This window comes from Brassica napus, chromosome C3 (genome assembly GCF_020379485.1).
Source record: "Brassica napus cultivar Da-Ae chromosome C3, Da-Ae, whole genome shotgun sequence".
NCBI classification, from domain to species: Eukaryota; Viridiplantae; Streptophyta; class Magnoliopsida; order Brassicales; family Brassicaceae; genus Brassica; species Brassica napus.
In genome coordinates, this window is record NC_063446.1 from 18,385,199 (window position 1) to 18,409,824 (window position 24,626).

At 32.2% G+C, this 24,626-nt stretch overlaps 3 protein-coding genes and 1 long non-coding RNA gene across 4 annotated transcripts; 1 reads left to right on the forward strand and 3 right to left on the reverse strand.

The window, feature by feature from the left end:
* Window positions 1-252: 252 nt before the first annotated feature.
* On the reverse strand, window positions 253-4,952 carry LOC106388475 (DNA repair protein RadA-like). Its single transcript, XM_048750901.1, has 15 exons — window positions 4,219-4,952; window positions 4,013-4,068; window positions 3,863-3,921; window positions 3,695-3,766; window positions 3,333-3,416; window positions 2,990-3,097; window positions 2,724-2,786; window positions 2,565-2,645; window positions 1,765-1,830; window positions 1,438-1,593; window positions 1,147-1,224; window positions 977-1,015; window positions 803-885; window positions 650-722; window positions 253-558 (listed from the first exon to the last, which is right to left on the reverse strand). The coding sequence occupies exons 1-15, from the start codon at window positions 4,782-4,784 to the stop codon at window positions 391-393; spliced, it is 1,752 nt and encodes a 583-aa protein (XP_048606858.1). The 5' UTR covers window positions 4,785-4,952; the 3' UTR covers window positions 253-390.
* Window positions 4,953-6,238: 1,286 nt separating this feature from the next.
* On the reverse strand, window positions 6,239-9,297 carry LOC106388474. The gene is made up of 7 exons (XM_013828548.3): window positions 8,478-9,297; window positions 7,943-8,113; window positions 7,746-7,844; window positions 7,371-7,493; window positions 7,138-7,275; window positions 6,732-7,064; window positions 6,239-6,635 (listed from the first exon to the last, which is right to left on the reverse strand). Exons 1-7 carry the CDS (start codon window positions 9,156-9,158, stop codon window positions 6,408-6,410), a joined length of 1,773 nt encoding a protein of 590 aa, XP_013684002.1. The 5' UTR covers window positions 9,159-9,297; the 3' UTR covers window positions 6,239-6,407.
* Window positions 9,298-18,560: 9,263 nt separating this feature from the next.
* On the reverse strand, window positions 18,561-21,563 carry LOC125583627. Its single transcript, XR_007320676.1, has 2 exons — window positions 20,911-21,563; window positions 18,561-20,787 (listed from the first exon to the last, which is right to left on the reverse strand). It is a non-coding gene; the product is annotated as an uncharacterized LOC125583627 (long non-coding RNA).
* Window positions 21,564-21,800: 237 nt separating this feature from the next.
* On the forward strand, window positions 21,801-24,626 carry LOC106388471 (probable aspartyl aminopeptidase). The gene is made up of 10 exons (XM_013828545.3): window positions 21,801-22,139; window positions 22,282-22,417; window positions 22,509-22,790; window positions 22,885-22,957; window positions 23,134-23,235; window positions 23,330-23,485; window positions 23,655-23,828; window positions 23,899-23,973; window positions 24,059-24,199; window positions 24,283-24,626. The coding sequence occupies exons 1-10, from the start codon at window positions 22,064-22,066 to the stop codon at window positions 24,502-24,504; spliced, it is 1,437 nt and encodes a 478-aa protein (XP_013683999.1). The 5' UTR covers window positions 21,801-22,063; the 3' UTR covers window positions 24,505-24,626.

A 24,626-nucleotide genomic window follows, 5' to 3' on the forward strand; every position in this document is an offset into this window, starting at 1 on the left:
AATGTTAGATGGCACAGGGCCCACCCATTTCTTGAGCCGGGCCTCGTTGCAGCACATACCTGTATGTAACATTCTCAAGCTTTCGTACTTAGCTTTGACCCTCCTAATTGGTTAGGCATTATGGACAATTTTTGTATCATCTTTTATCTCTCTATTAGTCTATTTAGTGGGCTTTCGGCAATATCTATTTTCGTTGTAATATCTTATCCATTTGTATTTCTTTAAACCTATTAATGAAATTTACTTGACAAAAAGAAAGAAGATAAAATATATTATTTTTTTTGACACAAAGGCATTAATTATAGATTACTCTCCGAATATGGTTTAAGCCCCTTAAATCTACTGAGCCGAAAAAGAAAGTAAAGAAAAAAAAAGGTTTGATTACTCTGATTATCCCCTAAACACAGAATTGATCAACTCTTTCAGATTCTTGCACCCAATGATCTCAATCTCTTTCAAACCTAGCGATTTTAGTGACTTCTCCACTGATTTGGGAACCACACATTTGGTGAAACCTAGCTTTGCCACCGTACTTACCCTTTTCTCCATTCTTGGTACCTGTATTACCATTTTTATCCTTTTAATCACATTTCATCAAAATTCTAAATAACAAACAGTCAGCTGATTCTTCCAATGACATTAAGCTTACCGTGCGAATTTCGCCTCCAAGACCAATCTCGCCGATGAATGCCACACCGTGAGGAATTGGAAACTCCAAGAAACTGCAATCAAAACAATCGTGCAGCTAGTACCAAGATATATCACTCTTTAAGAGACCAAAGAGTAGTAAACAACGCCTCACCTGCTACAAATTGCTGCTGCTATTGCAAGGTCACCAGCAGTCTCAGAGAGAGCCATCCCGTTAGCAACGTTCAGAAAGATACCCTACAAATACCAAAATTATGTTTTTATTATCACTACTAAGTATTCGCATAAGATAGTGAAGGGCAATACTGCATACTGACACAATACTTACAGATTCCTGAATCCTAAGTCCAGCTTGCTTCATAAGAACCTGTGACATGATAGACCAAAAAAATAACAATAAGATAACGTTAAATAGGAAAAAGTAAAGAGGGACTGTGCCAAACGTATGTTGTTTTTGGACGACAAGCAAAGACAATGTAAGACGTTTGTTGCACTAACCGCAATTATCATGTCAGCTCTGCTTGCTTGAACACCATTGACATGCCTTGAAACTGTTGAGCCAGTCGCACACAACGCCTACATAGAGAAAAAAAAAATCAATGTTTCAGTAGGAACTACAACACATATGGGACTGCTAACGATGAGGTCAGCACCTGTCGTCTATTAAGAACCTACATACTACGGCCAATAAAAGTCATGATTCTCTCATCATACTGACAAAAGCAAAATCTATTAGGACTTTCAAAACGCAGTTTGGAGTTCTGGAGCATAAGAAAATAATTAATTTACCTGAACTTCAATGAGGAAACTCCGAGATCCATCCATAACAACTGCTACAGCTAATCCAGCTAAAACATCTGAATCTGTGTTCTGTTGACTAAGATATATGCCACTAGGGTTTGAGACCACTTCAAGCCCGGCTTGCGACATTTCAAAAACTCCAAGCTGACAAAGATGATACAAACGAATTTATTTTCCATAATATCTCGAACTCGAATTAAAAATAAGTTTACAGATAAGATAATAAAGGAAATGAGATGATTGAACTAAGACAGTTGTAAACAACATTATGGCATACTAGTTTAACGTGGTTATATCAAGGATTTGCATACATACTTCATCAGTCGACCCAAACCGATTCTTCACAGATCGAAGCAAGCGGTAAGTTGAATGTTCTTCACCCTGAAATTTGAAAGAAAAGAAATGTCAAGTTCATAGTTTAGAAAAGAGGTTACCAGACTAATCAAAGCAATATAATTAGAATTACAGAGTGCCATTTATTGAAGAAGAAGATATCATCAATGATTGTAGACCTGGGCATTTCGGGTATCGGTTCGGTTCGGTTCGGGTATTTCGGGTTCGGTTCGGATAGTAAATGTAGGAACCGGAAAATATCCGGAAAAAGTTCGATTCTCATTTGGATCCGGTTCGGGTTCAGATAGTTCGGGTAGTTCGGATAATTTGGATAAAATATTGGTTATTTAAGGTAAAATATCAAATAATTAGGATGATTTAGATAAAAATTTTGGATATTTCGGATAAAACTATCCGGATAGTTCCGGATATTTTCGGGTAGTTTGAATACTTTATAATAATTTAGTTATCATCAACTATTTTCAAATACCTTTAATAGAATTTTAAATTAAAAATATATATTTAGTGATGTTATATGTATATATAATTAATATTTTTATATATTCGGATACCCGTTCGGTTCTCGGTTCGGTTCCGGTTCGGTTCGGCTATTTCGGATATAAAAATATAGGAACCGTTCGGGTATTTGAAGGTATTGGTCCGGTTCCGGTTTTGGATATTTCGGTTCGGTTCGGTTCCGGTTCGGTTCTTCGGTTCCGGTTATTTTGCCAGGCCTAAATGATTGCATATCTCAACACACCAGAAAACAAAAAAACGATCACCTCCATGTACAGCACAACATCTACTATGTGCTCCAAAACACGAGGTCCTGCAATATCTCCCGCTTTTGTAACATGGCCAACCTAAACCAGAAATTAGTCTGCATAAAAGATCTGATCCAGATATTCAAATTAGATATAGGAAACAATTGGCTTACTCACCAAGAAAACAGGGACATTTGATTTCTTAGCAAAACGCAGCAATGTTGATGTGCACTCTTTAACCTGTAACCAACAGAGATTGCCAAAAAAACCTAACCTTCTCAGCGAACAGAAACAAATTAAGGTAAGAGTATACGCATGAAAAGGAATGCTGGAGGTCGGTCTTATAGATGGGAGGCAACAAAAAGCAGCTACCGTTTAACTTTCTTGCTCATAGTAATTAGAAGAGTATTTTAGTAGCGAATACAGGAGGAAAACTTTTGAACCTGTGTGAGACCACCAGCGCTTCCAGTCACCTCTTTTAGATAAACCGTTTGAATCGAATCAATGATGAGAGCTCGCGGAGAGAGCCGATGAGCTTTCGTTAAAATATCCTGATATAAATCAAAAAGAAATGATTCGCTTCTTCCAAATTACCATGTTCTAAAAGAAACAGTTAAAGGCTTAAGAATATCACAAAGTATAGAGTTGGTGTCTGACATGAGGAAAATTAACAATTAGCACAAAAAGGAACGCATACCCTTTGCATTGTTTAGGCGTTTAGAGAATGTGATTTATTTTATTTACAATAAGAGAATACTAATCCACACAAAAAAAAAAAAAGAATACCTGAAGATCAGAACTGGAAAATAGGTAGAGCTCGTCTGTTTCAATTTTCATCCTGTCAGCTCGACTTCCTATTTGGTCGACACTCTGCAGTTGTGCAAAAGAAAATAAGAACTTATGAAGAACCATGTAATCAAGCCAACACAATGCATGGGCTGAGATCCTTCAGAACATACTAAAAGTACTATATCTCTACCGTAAAGAAACAAAAGGAGAGAAGAAAAACAGAGTAAGAACACTTAAAGCATCTTAAGCAGCATAGACAATAATAAAAACAGCGACTGAGCATACATGCAATCCACGAGTATGAACCAGAATCCTGATGCGAGGATATTTAGGACGGTGACTACAAGTCTACAACTAACCTCTTCACCAGAGACATACAAGACGGGTGCTGGTTGGGCCAAATCATTCCCGTCAGCAATTATAGATGCAATCTTCCATTTAAGAAGAAAAAAAAGAGAGAGAGAATCAGGGAGCCACTAATCAAAATAAGGTGAAGAAAAAGAATCAATTCAAACATTATTAATCACCTGCAATAACAAGGTACTCTTGCCAATACCAGGGTCACCACCGATCAAAATCAGTGAACCTACCATAGTAAGTCAAAAGGAGAGGGCTTTGGATAAACAGAAACTGAAGAAGGGAAAGGGATCATATGGTGAAGACAGAAACCAACCAACCTGGTGCAAGACCACCACCAAGCACTCTCCCAACTTCATTCCCAAACAGTCCTGGCCTAAAAAAAAAACACAAAACGCTATCATGTAAACATAAACATTCAAATCGGTTATCATCGCAAGAAATGATATCTCCTACAACAAACATCAAATCATCAGAAACCTATGTGAGCTAGATTGTAACAAAAACAAAATCAAAAGGAACATACAAAGAAATTCTCCATTGCTGATGAGTAATCCCATCAATAACAGAATTCAATTTGAGTGGCTGCGCAACTCCTTGCTCAGGTAACCATGCCAAACCAGCACCTTCCGAGCCGCCGCCGCGGCCACTAGCTCCACCACCACCACTTGCACGTGACTCAGGACCTTCAGAGAAACGCCGCATGGTCCCAACTTTGTTGCAAGCGCGGCAGCTTCCCCACCATTGCCCTTCCGAGTGCCCACAGCTCTCACAAACCCAGGAAGTCTTCACTTTGCCTTTCTTCTTGTTCATAACCACTTCACCCGGATCCCATCCCCGACCACTTCTGTGCCTCTCCTCCGGTTTGTCTTCTCCTCTGCTCGAAATCGCGCCTTTTGCGATTCCGGGTGAAGCCTGTGTCTTTGTATCGACGTCTGAGATGGAGCTGACGGTTTGATTGGAGAGAGAGTCGAAAACGGAGGAGAGGCGGCGGACGGGGATCGTGACCGGAGAGAAGGAAGAACGGAGGAGGAGGAGAGAGTTGGCTCGAGTGTAGAAGCATCTCAAGCTATTCATATTTGGGATTGACATCAACAACAAAGGAATCTCAGAGAGTTATGCTTGTTAGGGTTTGAGGCTGGGGAAACCCGCCAATTTCACAAATATGTTTTTTGACCCTTTCACATTTCCCCCATCTTTCTACTCCCACCCTGCACTTTTTTTTTTTTAATACCGCACTCTTTTTTTTTGTCGACAAACATTTTCATTATAAAAAAACAGGTTTAGATGATATCAATCGGCAGAAAGCCCAATAACATAATACCATCTATATAATTGTATGGAACCATAAATAGCAATATTAAAAAAATATAGTATCTTTTTAGTAATTTCACTAATATAATTATAATTATATTACTATAATAATAGTGCATATTTTTATTTATTAATTAATCAACATTAACTTTATGACAATTATAAAATCAAAAATGTAAAATAACTGGTTTTGCATATGGTTAAACGTCGGTTTAGTTTGTTTTACTAATTTTTTTTTTAATTTTAGTTTTAATCGGTGAAAAATTATGTAGCCAAAATAATAATTTAAAGACATGTTTTGTGAATAAAATAAAAAAAATAAAAATATATTACATTTATTGTCACTTAATTTTTCACTTCATATAATTATTTTACTAAATAAAAAACTCTATATATTTATCTTAATTTATCCAAACGCATGGAAGAATCTTTTTATTAGTTTATAAAATCAATAGCCTTTAATTAACTCAAGATTATTCTTTGAGAAAACCAATATTCTTTTTGAATTCTTCTCCTTCGTAAAATATGAACTCTACTATGAAAATTATATTTTCATCTCTTGTGGTCCGTCAGATTTTATATATGATTGTTGTGCATCCAATTTTCATAGTTTTAAAAGATATATATAGTGGGTTAATATATAAAAATATTTTTAATATAAATATATTTAAGACGTTTTCTACATTTTCTATCATATCATATGTATTTATGTATATTCTAAGTTTTATAATATAATCTACAAAATAATTTTCCATAATTAAAATTACATCAAATTATATATATTTAATTTTTTGAAATATTTAATTGTTTTGAGCCGCACTTTTATTTTTTTACCATTTTGATAAATATTTAATTGTTTTGAGCCGCACTTTTATTTTTTTACCATTTTGATAAAATTTGATTGAATTTATAATTTTTATTTAGAAAAATAATTTTAAATTTATCCAATTGTGTTTTAAAAAGATTGTTTTGTGATACTATTTGATTTTCAAACAGTGTTTTTATATCCGACCAAATCCGTGATTGAACCAATAGATCTAGTAATCTGTGTATAATTTGGTTCAAATTTAAAAATTCTAGAAAACCGGTAAAATAAAAAAACCCTTAAAAATATAAGAATAGTTCAAATAACTGAGAATCCCAGTCCAATTTTGGTTATTTCGGTCAAGTAATTCGAATATGAGATAAAATAAGTGTTTCGAAAAGCAGACCGTACCTACCGGTCGAACCGATCCGATCTAATCTGTCCTTAAATTAAATTTAAAACGCTTAATTAGTCAGACAACTCTGTCATGAACAAGGACCATAAAATACTATACATGGTCTTGTTGTCTCTTTGTGGTTAAAGCATGATAAATGAAACCTTTAAAAAGACCTACAATTGCTTGCTGTCACGAAGCTTTAGATCAATGAGCGGCTAGAGAGCACAAGATTTCCTGAACTGATTCTGTGCCTTAGCTTCCACGTCTCATTTAGAATATCCGCACTGTTAGGTCGCTTCAGATAGTCAGACACATCTATCTTTAGTCTTCTCAAGGGACTCACAGTCTTTGTGGCTGACTCATACGGGCTCCAACTTCCTCTGCTACTTATGGTACCATTGCTCGTCCCTTGCCCTGTCGATGCATCCTATCAAGACAACATTCATGTCAGAGAAACTGTCCACGTCCCATAGTTCTGGAATCGTAAGCAGCATTGTCTGTGCATAAAAAACAACATTATTACCTGAGATGGATCAGATTCCCAGACAAAAAGTTTTGCATTTGGCGTGTGGGGTAACTTGTTAAGGCATGTCAGTGCAGCAGAAGTGTCATCTGGCGTTTCCCATTGCAACCAAGGAAGCATAACACCGTCCATTTCAACAGGAACACTCTTTGGAACAGTGGTGCTTTGAGAGCTTTGTGATTTGACCAGCCCGAAACTTGAACTACTTTCGCTCTTCTCATCTTCAAATGATGAAAAGTCTGTGTCTTCTATGTTCGAAATGAATTCGTCGATGAATTGCTCTGCTTCATCTGTCAAACACATGGACGACCTCCTGCTCCGGTCCTTGCTCCTCTGTAATAAAACAAAAACATGTTACAAGCAAAAAAAATCTAACCAAGTTGGACTTGAGAATTGTAATGCTTACCTTCCGCATCCTTGAAGGCTTTTCATCAGCTTCAGAGCTATTTTCAATGAGCAACTCTTTCAAGTTCACAGAGAGCTCCCTACCACGCTGCTCCTCCAACATTATCTCGGCCAACAAATCTCGCTTGCGCTCCTCAGACTGCCAAATTCAAGGAGAAAAGATGTGTTGTGTGTTTGGTCGTTGACTCCTCAATGAAAGAAGCTATCAAATATAAGCACAAAGAAAAGTTGTACCTCTTGCAGTTTTGTTGCATAACCTTTCGTAAATGTGGATATAGCAGCATGGTGATCATCATGGGATTTTCGCTGGGAACCATACTCAGAGTTTCCCAAAGATTCTCTTTTCTTAGGTGTTACCTGTATTAACATCGTTCATTAAAAGACGAGAATCATGTTTCACAGGGAAGTAGCCAATACATCAATTAACAGTCTACGATATTGCTCAATTTCTATCATCCATTCTCATATTTCACTCAGATGTTCTCGCTTAAAAAGCAATATCCAGAAAGATCTGCTCTTTTAAGAGGCCTGGATTGGTTTCGAACAGAGAGTGGTCGTCCAACCTTATTAAACTAAGTAAGCTAACGAAAGACAAAGGATCCCACAAACCTTATTTTGGGCATAAACGGTCCTAATTATCCTCTCAGCTCCACGTTTGATCGAGCTGGACTCCTTTCCTTCATCATCTGTGACTGCAGAAGAATGACTCTGTAACATCACAAACAAAGCATTTTCAGCACAGAATCATACAGAGAAAGTAACCAAGCCTCTAAGAGAAACGTCCATGGGCAAAACAAGTGACTTACAGAGTAGCCATCATGATATTTGATTGGATTTTGACTAAGAGACCTCCTAGGACCTTGTCTGTGATCCGAAGCTGCAGGTTTACCAGACCCACCATTTAGACTCTTTCCACTCATGACACTCTTCTTCAAGTCCCTTGAATTGCTTGAATGCTGCACTTGATCTCCATCACTCTGTTTCACAAATACAAATCATTGCTCACATCAACAAGCCAAACACACACAACAGTGAAAATACTCATACGCTACTCCTACTGTTTGAAGATGGCAAAGCCAGAAGACAAACCGAACCGATATATTCGTAAAATATTATTACAAAACATAAATATGTATAACAAGTATGGTCATGTTGCTCTACAAAGTTGTCACATAATTACAGCTGAAAAAATCGTTATGGAGTGATATAATTATAGCCTCATCCTAAAAAAGTTCACTTTATAACTAAAAAGTTAAAAAGTTCCTAATAGATCATATCACACCACACCACACAAGAGGGCCCAGAGAGAAACTATAAGAGTTGTGAGTGTGTGTGTTTTACCTCGGAATTGTCAATCCGGCGGCGGACAACAGAAAGCGACCGTTGCCGCCGCGAATTTTCCTTTCCCCGATCTGCCCCAATTGCCCTACCCCTAATTGCATTCTCGCCGGAGTTAACCCTCTCCCGCGGCGGTTGTCTAGACACCGACCGTCGCCGGCTCGAATTGCTGCTTCCCGGATCTAATCCACCACTCTTACCGGCAATTTCTCTCGTCGACGGATTTCTAGACAACGACCTCCGCCGTCTCGAGCTTTCGGTGTCCGCATCCAACCTCCGTAAGCCACCGTTACCACTAGAGCCAACCCTAGATACAGACCGCCCGCGCCTCTGCGAATGCGCCGCCGCGTCTCCTACTCCTCCTCCTCCGCCGCTGGACTTCCTCGAGCCGGATCGTCCTCTTTCGCTGCTGCTGAGCCCGCTCTCGCTGGAGAAGGACTCGAAAAACTCGACGGCCAAGTCGTCGAGGCTGATTTCGCCGAATCCGGAACCTCTCACGGTGTTTACGAATTTTCCTTTTCTCATCGGAGTCGCGTCGGCGTCTGGATCCGGCGTACGGTGGGAGAAACGGCTCAAGCTCCGGTGCCTCCTGGGGATGGACCTCCGTGTTGAGTAAGAGGAGTCCTCGCCGCTCTCGGAAGATTTAGCTAGTGTAGTCGCTCGATTGAGAACGGAAGTCGCCATGGAGGACACTACTGTAGGAAGAGGAGCGGATGATTCGACATTTTGAATTTTGTTGAGCTGTTCGAGGAATCATATGCGTATGCTCAATTAATTCAATTTTGGACTTTCAATCAATTCGAAAAATAATATCCATTTTTTATTTTATTTTATCATTCGTATATCTTTATTTAAATTTGGGATAATAATTACAAGATTATTGACCATACATCCCTAAACCTTAATTAATCTTAAAGCCGATAATCCTCGGCTAAACAAGTTAACGATGAAATCTATAAGCAAAAGCAAAATCAAAATTCTGAATTTTTATCAAATTTATTTATAAATATTAAAACATTTATGTACTTGTAGAACTAAGGAAATCTATAACACCAGCTTGTTTTGGGGATTTAATATGTTTGTATGTGTGTGCACATGCTTAATCTCACAATTCGTTAGATATTTCATATTTTCATCTAAGTATATCTGACTCTTGTTATTTAAGATTAATTTAGTTTTTTTTGTCAAAAGATTAATTTAGTTTATAATTTCAAATTAATTCAAATTTTTCAAATTCATTTTTTAAATGAATCAAAATCTTACAGCACCAAAATTCTATTAAAATTTATGATATTACTGCGTGATCCTCAAAAGAAAATTGGTTAAAACATTATCCAAAATTATAAAATCATTAATGACAGAAAATGATAAAAGAATCTACAAAAATAAATAAACATGAGCTCCTTTTAAAAATATAATTGTAAATCTCAGTTTTAACCAGTCTTTTTGAATATTTATTTTTGTAGATTTAATATTTTTGCAAATTTTGTAAGAGATTTACTTACTTTAAAGTACTACTAGACCATGTGTCAAAATTCTTATGTAAATGTCTTAATGTTTTATAATGTTACACCAAGAATTTTATATACCTTTAAATCGAAAAGTCTTTGCTTTTTCTTTTAACATCGAAAAGTCTTTGCTTCTTGTTGATTTTCAGATTATAGAAAAGAACTTGAGCAAGAAAAGAGCAAAAATAGAAAAATAGCAAAAGAAGTTGAAAATGGTCTTCTCGTTTTCCTTAATTCTACAAGTACAAAAATATGAAATATTTCTAAATAAGTTTGATAAAAACTCAGAATTTTTTTTTATCAAAAAGAGCAATTTTTTGTTACATTAATTGATTGAGATAAATTTGCTCTTTGATTGTAACTTGAGGGTATGTATTTAGGTGGATAAGAACCACCATGAAACCAATCAACTTAAAAGGGTTTATTTAATTGATGATTTGGTAGGATTTTTTTCCAAGTTTCATCTTGTTAAGTTTAAAACTAGGTAATAATAATGTAAGCTACGTTTTACCCAAAAAAAAAAAAAATGTACGCTGCGCGATGGATCTTTTTGATCATTTAAATTTTTTTATATATCTGATTATTATGGTTTAATTAAGATAAAATTGATTAAAATAAATGTTTTAAATGAATCAACGGGATGTTGGTCCAATGGTAAATGAATGTTTAGTAGGCATTTCGCCGTTCGAATTCAAATCTCGTTAGAAAAAAACTATTTAAAATGCTTGGATTTCCGGCAAAGAAGTGAAATCACTTTTTTACTTATAAAAAAATGTTTTAAATGAAATATAAAGATATTTGATATGGTAATAAATTTCGAACATACAAGTCTAACATTGGATCAAATCTAAGCTTAAATAAAGAGTAAATAGGTGGTTCCAAATAGTACCGGTCCTTGCCATAAAAATACCACAAGAAATTTTTTAAAAACTTGGCCATTTCTATAAATTTTGTAGTTAAAGTAATTTCATCCCAAAACCGTAAAATTTTGTTTTCTCGCTAAAACCATAAAATTGCAATTTCCGTTACCTTAAAATTCCACTTTTCAGCCAAAAATTGAAAATTTCCGTCAAAACCAAAAATCTTGTGTTCTCCCACCAAACCGGAAAACCTCGTTTTCCCATTTAAAAAAATTGTGTGTTTCCCGTCAAAAATTGTAAAATCACGTTTTCCAATCAAAATCAGAAAATCATGTTTCCAATCATTAAAAGAAATTGTGTGTGTGTGTCCGCTAAAACTGTAAAATCGTGTTTTTCCGCTAAAATCAACAAAATCATTTTTCCGCCAAAACCCATAAAAAGAAATCGTGTGTGTTTCCGCTAAAACCGTAAAATGGTGTGTTCCTGCTAAAATCAGTAAAAAAATCATTTTTTCCGTAAAACCCCTGTAAAATTAATTTTAGATATATTTATTTGAATATTATAATAAGTTTATTGTTAAGAATATAAAACACTCTCCTTTTTAGTTTATTTAACTATTAATATTCAAATGCTATTATGAAAAAAATACAATTCAACATGTAGATGTTGCATCTGAATGCAAATACTAACTATAAAAACAAATAATATCCGGATGTAATATCTAGTTGTTGTATTTAGATGCTACATTTTGCATCAAATACAAAATCGAACATGACCTGGACTCTAAATCCAATTGTTAAAGTTCTTTGGGAAAACTGTTTTTTTAGAGCAAAAAAATAGTAACTATGCCCCCTTAGACTAATCTATATTTTGTGTCATATTTTCCTATAATACCCTTTAATATTTATGAAAATAATTTTAATAAATAGTTTTACAAACAAAAAAAAATTGGAAAAATAGTAACATTTGTTAAAATCTATTCTATTAAAACAACAGTGTGACCCATTGATAAAAGTAGAGTCCAACAATTATTTCAACAATACATATTTTTTTATATGATAACTGAAATGCCCTTTTAATTTTCGAAAGTAACCACCACATAATCTTTTTTTCGAAAGTAACCACCACTCCTTAATAGTTTGATCGGTTTACATAAATATTTTGTAGCCTCCGTTATGATTCCAAAGTTCTCGGATAGTCAACGGTACATAATGTCTGTGTGTAGAAGAAATAAATGCCTAATATTTGGTCAACTAATATATACTTAATAATTAATGCTAAGTAATCTTATTCTTCACTGACCGACGCAACAATATGATTGACAACAAGTTTCTTATCATCTAATATTTTTTTTACCCATGTAAAAAAATAAGAATTGATTAAAACACAAGAAAAATACAAAATACAAAATTATATCAAATAAATTTGAATTGTTTCTATTGAAAAATATTGGTTTATTCCGAAAATAAAAATATTAATACTGCTTCTTACTTTTTGACAGTTTTACACAAGCCTAATAATAATGGTATATATAATTTATATAGTTGACAAAAAAATATAATTTATATTAAAATATTTGAAGCGAATTTTTATATATTACTCTATTCAGTTCCATCCATGTATGATTCAAATCTGTTTACATCGATATAAAACATTTAATAAAAAAAACTTTATCAAAAAAATATAAAAGCATTTCAACTTAAGGGCTGTAATCATATTTTTCCAAAAATCATTATCACTGTACAAACAACATAACTTACATCTCAGCCTAAAAAATTATGATTTATTAAACAAGACATTAATTTATTTAAATTTTAAACATTTTACACATACATTAAGTTTATCAATTAACAAAGTGCATGATATTAAAATTTTAACGGGGTTTAAGTGCACTTTTATTAGAAATAAATATTCATATAAACTCATTTAGTTTAACGAGTTTTAAATATGCTATTCGATTAAAATGTATTTATTAAATGTAATTTTACTTAAATTTAGTTAAGACCATATTGACACATTTACATATATCTGTATATATTTAATAGAATATATTAAAAAAATATTTACACATTTTTTCAAAAAAATTGTTCGGTCTTCGGTGCAGGTTGGATTTGATATTGGTTTTCAGATATAACACTTTAAGAACCGTTCGGGTATATATGCTATGTTTAATAGAATATAAAACTTTGATTTTCGAGTCGATTCTGAGTCAGATTTTTTGGATACGAATATTGTTGACTAATTATGTTAGGTAACTAATAAGAAAATATAATATGTTGTAATTTTTAAGAATAAAGTTTAAAAATAATTTATGAAATGTATATGGCACGAGTGTATAGTTATGCAACTTGACATATTTAATATAAAAATATATTACACAAAAATATATTAAATTAAATTAATATTACACAAATATAATTAAAAACAAAAATATAAAAAATAAATTTCTCAAAAAAAAATAAAACAAAAAATATACCCGCCCTTTGAAGGGCGGGTCAGAATCTAGTACTTATATGAACTTAATGGTATATTTTCCAGTTATAAAAAAGTTAAAATTATAAATTTCAGATTATGTTCTAAAAAAAGTAAAAATGACATTCTACGAAGTAGAAAACGAAATCTATTTTTTTCATTGAATCTACAATGTTTAGAATACGTGATCTACGTAAATAGGAGTTTTCTACAAATATGTAGAATACACATTCCGCGCTTAACCTACCATTCTAAAATTCTTAGAAATCAAAATCTACACATTAATCTAATTCTAAAACATGTAGAAACCAACTTCTACAGATTTACTATAAATCTAAAACATGTAGAAATCAAATTCTAAACATTACTATAATTCTAAAAAAGTGTAGAAACTGATTTCTACATATTAGTTGTATTCTACGGATAAGAAATCAGTTCCTAAAAATATGGAAACAAAATATTTGAGAATATTCACTTTTATATTTTTTTTTTAAAATCGATTTAAAAAAAAACGAAAAAGGAACAAAAAAAAGCGACAAATCGATTTGAGAATATTCACTTTCATCCCAGAGAAAAATATCCTATTTTTAGAAATTCAAATTCAAAGGGGTGCTACTGGTTGTTGTCGATGGAACATTCTTGAAGAGGCGTGTCCTATTTTTAGAAATTCAAATTCCTATTTTTAGAAATTCAAATATTTGAGAATATTTGAGAATATTCACTTTCATCCCAGAGAAATCGAGTTTAAAGAGTTGAAATCATGCTTGGTCGGTTCAAATCAAGTGGGAATCAATCCGGATATAATCATACAAAACCAAAAAAATCGATTTGGGATTCTTTCCTCGGCACGGGATCAATCGATCTATTCTTACAGATCGGTCGATCTGTGTAAATCGACCTTCGCCGATCGAGTGAAATGGACCAGGTCGATCAGTATATATTTCGCGTTTTTTTTTGTTCTGAATAATGATCGGAATCGATCGATCCACTATAACTTGTAAAGTGGGATCGATCGATCCCCCTTGTCGAACTCAATATATATCTTTTTAAAAAAATTACAATTTTAAGGGCATTAATGCCATTTTGGAAAAAATTAGTCTAATAGGACATAAAATAGTATAATTTAGTGTAAAGAGACATAATTACCATTTTTTTCTCTAAAAAACAGATTTCCCAAGTTCTTTTCAATTGATTACTAGATTTTGACCCGCGCTTCCAAGCGCGGGTTTGTTTTCGAAATTAAATATAAATTTTTGATGAATTTCTATATAAGAGTATAAGTTTAAGTACATTTATTCGAAATCTCAAATCGAATTGTATCAAACTGAAAAAAAGAACCGAGCAGATCATATATCTTTAGAACCCAAAATTAAAATCAAACCAAAAACTGAATGGGTACCGGAATATTTAAAGTACAAATTATATATTCACAAATATTAATGATCATGACTAATAATGCATCAATACCATTTAAATGGTGAGAAGAAATTTCTTTTTTAAAATTATTGAACTCTTTTTAGTGGAGTACATATATGATTTATAAACGAATTAAGATATAAGAAATATTTTTATATCCGATCCAGATCTGTGATCGAACTGGTAAATATAGTGGTCGTATATAACCCGGACTGGTTTATGTTTTTCATGTAGCATTCTGTCAGATTTTTTTACAAACTCATATGTTTCCACAAAATTTGTATTCAATGAAAACTTATTAATTAAAATCCAATAAAACCAAAAAATTCGCTATTAATCCGTGGACCGACACCGATTAACCCGGTAAAACCATAATTTTAATACCTTTTAAACATTTCATATACTTTACAATACTACAAAAAACTGAATAAACTATTTTATTTGTCATATAAATAAATTTATTGTATTTATGTTATGCATTTTAATTTATAATTTTTGTATTGATCAATACTATTACAATTTAAATGTATATTGTTTATTTATTTTGTTTAGAAGCATACAATGGGTTTACACCTATTAATAAAATTAAAATTAAGATTGATACAATGAGAAATTTTTAATAGATCATGAATGCAAAGAATTAAATTAATTAATGGGTATGTATAGTCTTTATCCCAAAACCCAAAATACCAAATTTTCATCAATGAGAATTATTTTTTTTTTTGTAATTTTAAGAACATTTTGTAAAATAGTCATTTTCATTAAAAGAAGAAAAATAATATTATAGGTATTATTTGTTAGTGTTTCAAAAGGTATTATTTGTTAACTTATATTTTTGTAGTTGTTAGTATATTTAAGAGTCATCAGATTTGGTAATCATAGTTGGATTAAATATGATTGATCTTGTTAAATATAGTATTCTCGTATAGTTTAAGAAGTCGCTACATATTCTTTTGATTTCTTTATCACAATAATCGTGATCCCACTATATTAGGGTTTTAATTTTTTTATGGTAACAGAAAAAAAAAATATGCATAGTTAGTTATTAATCACATATAGTTAGAATAATTAATTGTATAACTAAAAATATAATAACTTGTTATAGATAGGTCCAACAACCTTATATATAGGGGAAGACCAAAATATAATAAAAGGAAAAGGTCCAAACAACTTTCATAGGTAGATTTCTCAAGACTGATTCCCTTTTAATAGAACTAGGACTCAGACCCCCGCGAACTCGCGGAGGAAACTATATATTAAGTAAAAACATAAATTTTAAAATAATTATATATAAAATGATGGGCATTAATTTAACAATAGACAAATGTAAAATGTTTTCACTAAATTGTAATTCATATAGTTAGAAATAAATGGATAAATACAGAAAACACAAATTTTCAAAGTATAAAAGTAAAATATAAAAATAATAAAACTTAATGATAAAATAATATGATTCTAAAATATTAAGTTAAATGCTATAATAATATATAAATATTTGTTAAAGCTGCACATTTTTGTCAACACTTTTCTATTGTATTTCTCTCTCTCTCCTCTCTCTTAGCAAAAAAATATATTTAAAGGTAGAATCCATAAATTTCACTAATTTAACAATGATTGTAGTGTGTATGAGGAATTAAGAGGATGCATGCAAAATTCAAAAATTAAAAGAGACATGTAAAAGAAACGTTTTTACTCTCCCTCCTGAATTAATTTTGTTATGAATAAAGATGTCTTCTTCTACTTGTAAGAACTCATATATATAGACAATTAAATGATACTATGCGAGGAGGCACATATATTTAATGAACTATCTTGAAATATTTTAGATATAACATAATAATTTTATCTCAGAATTATAATTTAGAGCATCATGAAATTAAACCTACAACTGAAAAGATATTGTACAAAATGAAATAAATTAAGTTAAAATTTCTTTATAAAAAACAAATAAATAAAGTTTGAAATAAATGTTTATAATCATAAAATATATGATGATAATGGTTTGATTGGCAGAACATTAGCATAAACATTATGTTTTATATTATCTAATCAACAATTTAAAAACAATCATTTAGAATAGCATTTAGATAGTACAAATGCTCTCCAAATGCTCTATATCCAATGTTTTCATATGAAGATTTTGGTAGAGTATTTGCATGTAGAATATATAAAATCTTTAAAATAATTAATATAATTAACTTTTTTATATAATAATATCACAAAATTATATTTATATCCAAAACCATATAACTTTATTTAAAAAAATGAAAGTAAAATTTTAATTTTTAGAAACAAAGTTGAATTTAAAATTTAATTTTTAGAAACAAAACTAAAATTTAATATTAAAAACTAAAATTTAAACTTAATTTTTTTTTAAAAATTAATTTTTTGACAGCAAACTAAAAAATAAAAAAATAAAATTTCAATTTTTAAAAAAAAAAATAAATTTCTATAAAATTTTATTTTTAAAATTCTATTTCCGAAATTTGTTTATTTGTTGAAAATTAATATTTAAAAAATTAAATTATTTTCAATAAAATTATTTCACATTCAAAATATTATTAAATTAAATATAATTCATTATTGCAAATAAAAATATAAAATTCATATATATATATATATATATTATAAGTATAACATATCTATATTATTCATAAATAAGAAAATTGTTTATCATATACTAATTTTATATGATAATTTTATATATAAATCATTTATTGTTCAATCAGTTACTTTATTAATTACATTTATGAGAGCTGTAGCATACTGTTCCTATAGCATACTATTCCTATAGCATACTGCTACTGTTTTGCCATCAGCTCTATTAATGGAGACCTAAAACAGAACCCTTATAAGAACTTTTTTTATTTTATTTATCATTTCAATTCCAAGATTTTCAACAATGAATTTGTTTTAAAATATTTGACTGAAATTAAAAAGCTAATCCTAGAACTCCATGTATTTAGTAAGATCTAATATGCTCAATATGCCTTCTTATGAATTTTATTTTTTCAGTGAACTAACTGAAAGATAAAATACGCAATTATTCTGGTCATCTGGTGTATCAAAGTGATGCTACCTTCTTCTTTTTTTGAACTAAAAGTGATGCTACTTTCTTGCATATTTTCCACTCTTCATCTCTTTCATATTAACCAATGTAACATACTCATCTCCAAAGGGACTATGTATTCTCTTGTAAACTGTAAGGCAATATATCCTTATAGAATTTAGGATCATTTACATAATTGGTTAACATTCAAAGATTATATAACTGGCGGTAGAAAGGTTGAAAAATGTTGGGTAACTTTAACTGTTATGAACTATGAGTTGGATAATGGTTAAAGTGTGCATGAGATCACTCTTCGAGTATTTTGACCATTATCCAACATTGAATAACACGTTATCCATTGGTAGATTGTTTTTTTTTGACTAAAGATCCATTTGTAAATATGACAATAAAACTTTTATTTTTTTAAAGTTAAGGTACAAGAGATATAAATTGAGACTTCTGTGTTTTTTGTGTGTTTTCCAAAGCTATTTTATACTCCCTCCGTTTCATATTAAGTGTCGTTTTAGAGAATTTTTTTCGTTACAAAATAAGTGTCGTTTTCGATTTTCAATGCAAAATTTATTAATTTTATGCAAAATTTATTTTTCTATTGGTTGAAATATGGTTAGGTGTATATGTAATAGTGTTTTTTTATAGAAAATATACAAAATTAATTATTTCCTTAATCCGTGTGCCGAAACCGAAAACGACACTTATAATGAAACAGATGGAGTAGTTCTCTAGAGTAGTGAATCTATCTCTGCTTTGCTTCTTCTTTTTCATTGTTTTACAACTTTCACTATTTTTTGTTGTTACATTTGTTAATCCCCAACTTTAAAAAAAAATTGTAATGATCTGTCACCAAAGCTTACAACTGTTACCTGCCAAAAATAATAGGATGATACATTTAAATAGTTTATATTCTCAGAGAATTACTGATTTTCGTTTTGTCCAAATATGACGATTTTTTTTTCTACACATACTTTTTAGAAATTGAAAGACAAGAGAGTTCATGCCTATGGTTTCTGAATTTTTTTTTTTATTTTGTAAATTCTTGATTGCAGCTTTGCAAATACAAAAGATGGCCGTTGTACTCCAACTATTCGTTCATAACTGAAATAACGTATTACATGAGAGGTTGCAGAGGGAAAATCCCTTCCAGAGTTTTGGTGAAATCATTTTATTGTTAGTTACCTTTCTCTGGTCATAACAAGAAATCAGTTTTCAGGGTATCTATTTAGGCTTGCATTTAGCAGTTAGGGTGTAATCTTTCACAAGGCTATGTGTGTTGTACTAATATGGACTTACTGTGTAGCCAGCTTAAGTTGGAAGGAACACAACTTTAAACTAATGAGCATTAGGTTTACAAACAATCCATTGAAACCTTTCACCAAACTCATTGATCTTCAAGGATTCGCTAATACAAACTACATGGCTGTTACCGGAGGGACTGGTGTAGCAGTAAAGAAAAACCTTAACTTTACACTTCGCCAGGACGTTCACTTGTCCTGCTGCTCATTGCCTCCTCCATGAGGGTGACTTTCTTTCACATGTTACATGAATTTTCTGAATATTAAAAATATCATCACAAAATTTTGATGAAGTCATCAAAGTTTCAAAAAAAAAACATTTTGATGAACTCATTCTTGGTTTATTTCTTCATCTGTTTTTTTTTTGGCAGTGTTTCTTTTTGAGGGACAATGAGAGTAATACAACTAAATAACCTTTTAACCAGTACAAAAAACAAAAGCATCTAATTCACATTAATACATAGAGTAAGTTATATTATGAAGAGTTAATGACTTTTATTGGTGTCATGTGGTAGACTAGACTTGATTAAGTTTGATTTATGATCGTAAAAATGTTATCAATCATGCATTAAATTTATTTTATTTATTTTAAGTTTGATTTAACATGTGTTATAGTTGAGTTACCATTTTGACTTAGATCCTTTATAAAATTGCTAAATCAAAACTTAAATCAACATCAACCAAAATTCCATGTATTAGAAGTTGATTTACAAAGTTAATTGATTTTTCTGTCTAAAAAGTAAAAATGAAAATAGTGATTTTGAAAAACTTTCGTGTTACAAGTTACTCTACCTAATTTTGTGCTAGTCAAAGGTTTTTATAATCATTCTTGTTCCTATTTTTCAAATTATTCAAACTTTTAACTAATTATTATACAAAATTTTAAGCATTAATTTTATTTAATTTTTCAAAAATACCAATCAGAAAATTCTATATATATGACCCTAAGTTAGTGTGGCATCAAGTCATTTCATTTCATTTAGTTTTGCTATTAGAATAGATATTATTAGTACATTATAATATTTAGATAATAATATATATTATTTTTCAAATTTAATACTTATTTAAAATATTTTTAAATATCTTAATGGGGTTTTCGTAATGGTTTATTTGTTTTTGATAAATATTTTACTATTTATATGTATATATGTTCATTTATTTTATTAAAATTATGTGCAATTTATACATCAAAAAGGTTACTAGTTAATAGTTTTTAAAAATATTAACTCTTATTTTTTACTGCAAACTTACCACATAAATTTAGGATTATTTTTTTTTTTTAACTGAACTTAGGATTAATTTTTACTTCAAGTTATATCGAATTACAAATCATACTGTAATCAGTATTAATACTACATGTCACTGATCTGAACCAATGTTTGTATTTGTAATTCACTGATTTGTAACATCCTGCATAAAGATCAAAAATGCTCATAGGAACTTACCGTATGAGTCTCTCCACTTCTTCTCCAAGTTCAAACTTCCCCACTTCAACGCACGCACGACTGTTTTTGCCCTCTTAAAAATATTTTAATTACAACTTCCCAATAATCTGGATCAACTTTTTTGAAACCCAAAAAAAAAGATTCATAAATGTCTTTTACATAGTATCACTTAACTTCAAACCATCAAATTCTTCACTAACTCCTTTTCTATGTATGGTAGAGTTTAAGTATACGATAACTGTGTCTTCTGTGTCTAGTTAAAGCATCAAACGAACATGGTACAATCAAAATAAAAGCAGTTAGTATATTGGCAGGTTCGTAAACCAATTAGTTTCTGGGAAAACATAATCAAATTCTTCAGTCAACCAATTTTCACCTTCTCTGTTTTTCAAACGTTTGTCTCCCACATGGTTCAGTGCCTTAAAGAGAATTGTTCCTTATTCAATTATAATTGGGTGTTGTTTGAACAATACACGTATGAAAAGGGACATCAATAGAATTAGAAAATAGAAAAAAGTGACTTTCAGATCAATTCTTCTGGCAAAGCATCAAATACCAATTAACAAAAATACAGAAAAGTGAAATGAAAATTGAGTAGAAAACATTATAATTAACTGCAGTAAAAAACTTGGAAAGTACCAATGTCAGAGACAAAATAAATTCGAAATCGGTAAGTAATCTTAGTTGGCCAAAAAGAAGACATGATTCACTCCATCTCCTCCTATGCAATCGGAAACACTTTAAAAGAGATAGATGCCCCTTCAAATAAAACAACAACCACTGTCACTGATTGATTTACTTTCCTATAATTAACGAAACAAGAGTGACATCGAAATAAAATATTGCAGAGACAAGAACAGATACGAAGGAAATGATGGAACTGTATGAGAGGAAAATAAATATGTTTAAAAACTTGGACGATGAGTGAATGTAAAAGGGAAAATTAATTTGAAACTAGCATATATATAGATTGAAAAAAGAGGCGACTCCAAAAGGGTGTAATTGATAAGACGCGTTGATCCAAAAGAAAACAAATGAGATACCTTTTACAACGGGACGTATATGAAGGAGTGTGTCGTTTAGAGAAACGTTGATTTAGGTCAAAAGAACACGTCTTTTGCTGAAAGAGATTGCTGACGTTGGATTTTATAAAGGGAAGAAAATTTTATCCGTTAGATTACAAAATATCGATAAACTCAACCGTTGGATTTAGATTTTATTTTCATATAAAAAAGTGATGACGTCATCAGCCAACAAAATTGAGTTTGCTATTATATATAGATAGATACTTGGGAAAAGTGGTAGATAGTCTAAGAGTACTTTAAGCAATTTTTCATAAATTAAAAAGATCAAAATTTTCATCAAAATTTAAAACATAGTTAATCCGTCCATAGGGCTGGTTGGATCCAAGTAGCCTCCTCAGTGTTTTTAAGTTGAAGAGAGAGAGAGAGAGAGAGAGAGAGAGAGAGAGAGAGAGAGAGAGTCGGTCTCTTTTAGATTAGCATTTAGCAGTGAGTGAGATCCAAACCATGGCGAATACGACCTCCCTCGTCTCCGATTTCCTCTCCTTTCTCAACGCTTCTCCCACCGCTTTTCACGCCGTCGGTAATCTCCCCGAACCATCACCGATTTGTTGTCCTTTCTAAGTCTTTCCTTCTGCGGTGTGGAAGATTCGCACGGCTCTTAATCAATCGTAGCTTTTACCTTTTTTTCCCCTCCTTTTAAAATATTGATCTAACTGTTGCAGATGAGTCAAAGAGGCGGCTACGACACGCTGGCTATGAACAGATTTCCGAGAGAGATGACTGGAAACTCGAAGCCGGCAAAAAGTATTTCTTCACAAGGAACTACTCCACCATCGTCGCTTTTGCTGTTGGCAAAAAGTACGGTCATTTCTTTCTTTTATTGTAACCTAACTCATGAATGATTTATTTATCGATTTAAAGTGTTTTTTTTTTTAATCTTTGTGAACAGATACGAAGCTGGAAACGGATTCCATATAATAGGTGCTCACACTGATAGCCCTTGCCTCAAACTCAAGCCTGTTTCTAAGGTAACCAAAGGTGGATGCTTGGAGGTTGGTGTTCAGACTTATGGAGGTGGCCTTTGGTACACTTGGTTTGATCGTGACTTGACTGTTGCTGGACGTGTTATTGTCAAAGAAGACAAGGCGGGTTCTGTCTCTTATTCTCATCGTCTTGTCAGGATTGAGGATCCTATCATGAGGATTCCTACCTTGGCCATTCACTTGGACAGGTAACATGCGGACTTTTTTTTTAATTTAGCTTGCAGTAAGCTTACTATATATTTCTCACTTGTGTAAGTATGTTTCGTTTTGCCTTGTGGACAGGAATGTGAACAGTGAAGGTTTTAAGCCAAACACTCAGACGCACCTTGTTCCAATACTCGCAACGGCTATCAAGGTGCTCTTTTAATGCTTGCTATGTTGTGATGCTCACAACAAACAACACTTCATATAACATCTTCCTTTGCATATCAACCATATTTATCTATGATGGTCAAAATCATTTTTGTAATATTTGCAGCAGTTGTGAATTCTTTGCGTCTTTTTGAATTTTATTTACATTGTGCTGTTAAGGCGGAGCTCAATAAAGTGCCAGCAGAAGGTGGTGAAGAGGACGGAGAAAAAAAGTGTACTGAAAGTAGTTCAAAATCAAAGCATCACCCACTTCTAATGGAGGTCTAGTTGAAATATAGACCTTATGGTTTTCTTCTTGAATTTTAGATCTTGTTCTGGTTTAGTAATCAAGTAGTCCTCTTTATTAATCTCTTAGATCATTGCAAATGCACTGGGTTGTAATCCTGATGAGATATGCGAATTTGAGCTGCAAGTATGTGACACTCAGCCAAGCATTCTAGGTGGTGCAGCAAAAGAATTTATTTTCTCAGGAAGGCTGGACAATCTTTGCATGTCATTTTGCTCTCTAAAGGTACGTCTTCGTGAATACGAGATTTTTTTAATAATGCTGCTGAATGAGTTGATGAATAGTTGTTTCTTGTCAGTAAACATCTTCTGGGTGCTCGATTTAGCTGTTTGAAATGTATATATCTAAAGCGTAACCCTTATGAATGCAATTGACATTTGAACATTGTACATAGGCACTTATAGATGCAACGTCCTCTGGAAGTGACCTAGAGGAAGAAAGTGGAGTAAGAATGGTGGCATTATTTGATCACGAAGAAGTTGGTTCCAACTCAGCGCAAGGAGCTGGATCCCCTGTCATGATTGATGCTATGTCACACATCACAAGTTGCTTCAGCTCTGACGCTAAGGTAGCAACCCTTCTAGTATTAACATTTTGTTTAGTGTAGCTCGCCACTCACAGTTGTTTAATCGTTACAGGTGCTCAAGAAAGCGATTCAAAAAAGCTTGCTTGTTTCCGCTGACATGGCTCATGCTTTACATCCAAACTTTATGGTAATCATTTGTATCCTTGTCATGCACATAAAGTAAGTTGATGCCTCTCCTTCAGTGCATTACTGTTTCGCTTTTTCTTTTGTAGGACAAACACGAAGAGAATCATCAACCAAAGATGCATGGAGGGCTTGTCATCAAGCACAATGCAAATCAACGTTACGCAACCAATGCAGTAACTTCGTTTGTGTTCAGAGAGATAGCAGAGAAACATAATCTCCCTGTCCAGGTATGAATATGATTTGCCTGTTAGAGCAATCCAGAAGATGTTCTAAGTTACTACCGCGTATGATGAACATGAAAAATTGGCAGGATTTTGTGGTACGTAATGATATGGGTTGCGGATCAACCATTGGTCCAATCCTAGCAAGCAGTGTGGGGATAAGGACGGTTGATGTTGGAGCTCCACAGCTCTCGATGCATAGCATCCGGGAGATGTGTGCTGCGGACGACGTGAAGCATTCATACGAGCACTTCAAAGCTTTCTTCCAAGAGTTCACTCACCTTGACGCCAAACTCACTGTCGACGTTTGAGAGCTTCTTAATCTTTATTGCTTGGTTAAGTTTGAACTAAATAAAATCGTTCATCCTTTGTTTTAGAACTGGTGTTTACAATAAATTGGTGTTTACAATAAATAGAAAGACGCTTTGGTTTA

What these genes read in the sequence shown, in the direction of transcription:
- LOC106388471 (XM_013828545.3), top strand. Translation starts at nt 22,064, where the DNA reads ATGGCGAATACGACCTCCCTCGTCTCCGATTTCCTCTCCTTTCTCAAC. An exon ending in TTGGCCATTCACTTGGACAG is followed by an intron (nt 22,791 to 22,884) that starts GTAACATGCGGA and finishes CCTTGTGGACAG; the next exon opens with GAATGTGAACAGTGAAGGTT. An exon ending in CTTTACATCCAAACTTTATG is followed by an intron (nt 23,974 to 24,058) that starts GTAATCATTTGT and finishes TTTCTTTTGTAG; the next exon opens with GACAAACACGAAGAGAATCA.
- LOC106388474 (XM_013828548.3), bottom strand. Translation starts at nt 9,158, where the DNA reads ATGGCGACTTCCGTTCTCAATCGAGCGACTACACTAGCTAAATCTTCC. An exon ending in GCCGGATTGACAATTCCGAG is followed by an intron (nt 8,114 to 8,477) that starts GTAAAACACACA and finishes TTTGTGAAACAG; the next exon opens with AGTGATGGAGATCAAGTGCA. An exon ending in GGGAATCTGATCCATCTCAG is followed by an intron (nt 6,636 to 6,731) that starts GTAATAATGTTG and finishes TTGTCTTGATAG; the next exon opens with GATGCATCGACAGGGCAAGG.
- LOC106388475 (XM_048750901.1), bottom strand. Translation starts at nt 4,784, where the DNA reads ATGTCAATCCCAAATATGAATAGCTTGAGATGCTTCTACACTCGAGCC. An exon ending in CAGCAATGGAGAATTTCTTT is followed by an intron (nt 4,069 to 4,218) that starts GTATGTTCCTTT and finishes TTTTTTTTTTAG; the next exon opens with GCCAGGACTGTTTGGGAATG. An exon ending in TGTATGTCTCTGGTGAAGAG is followed by an intron (nt 3,417 to 3,694) that starts GTTAGTTGTAGA and finishes GCACAACTGCAG; the next exon opens with AGTGTCGACCAAATAGGAAG.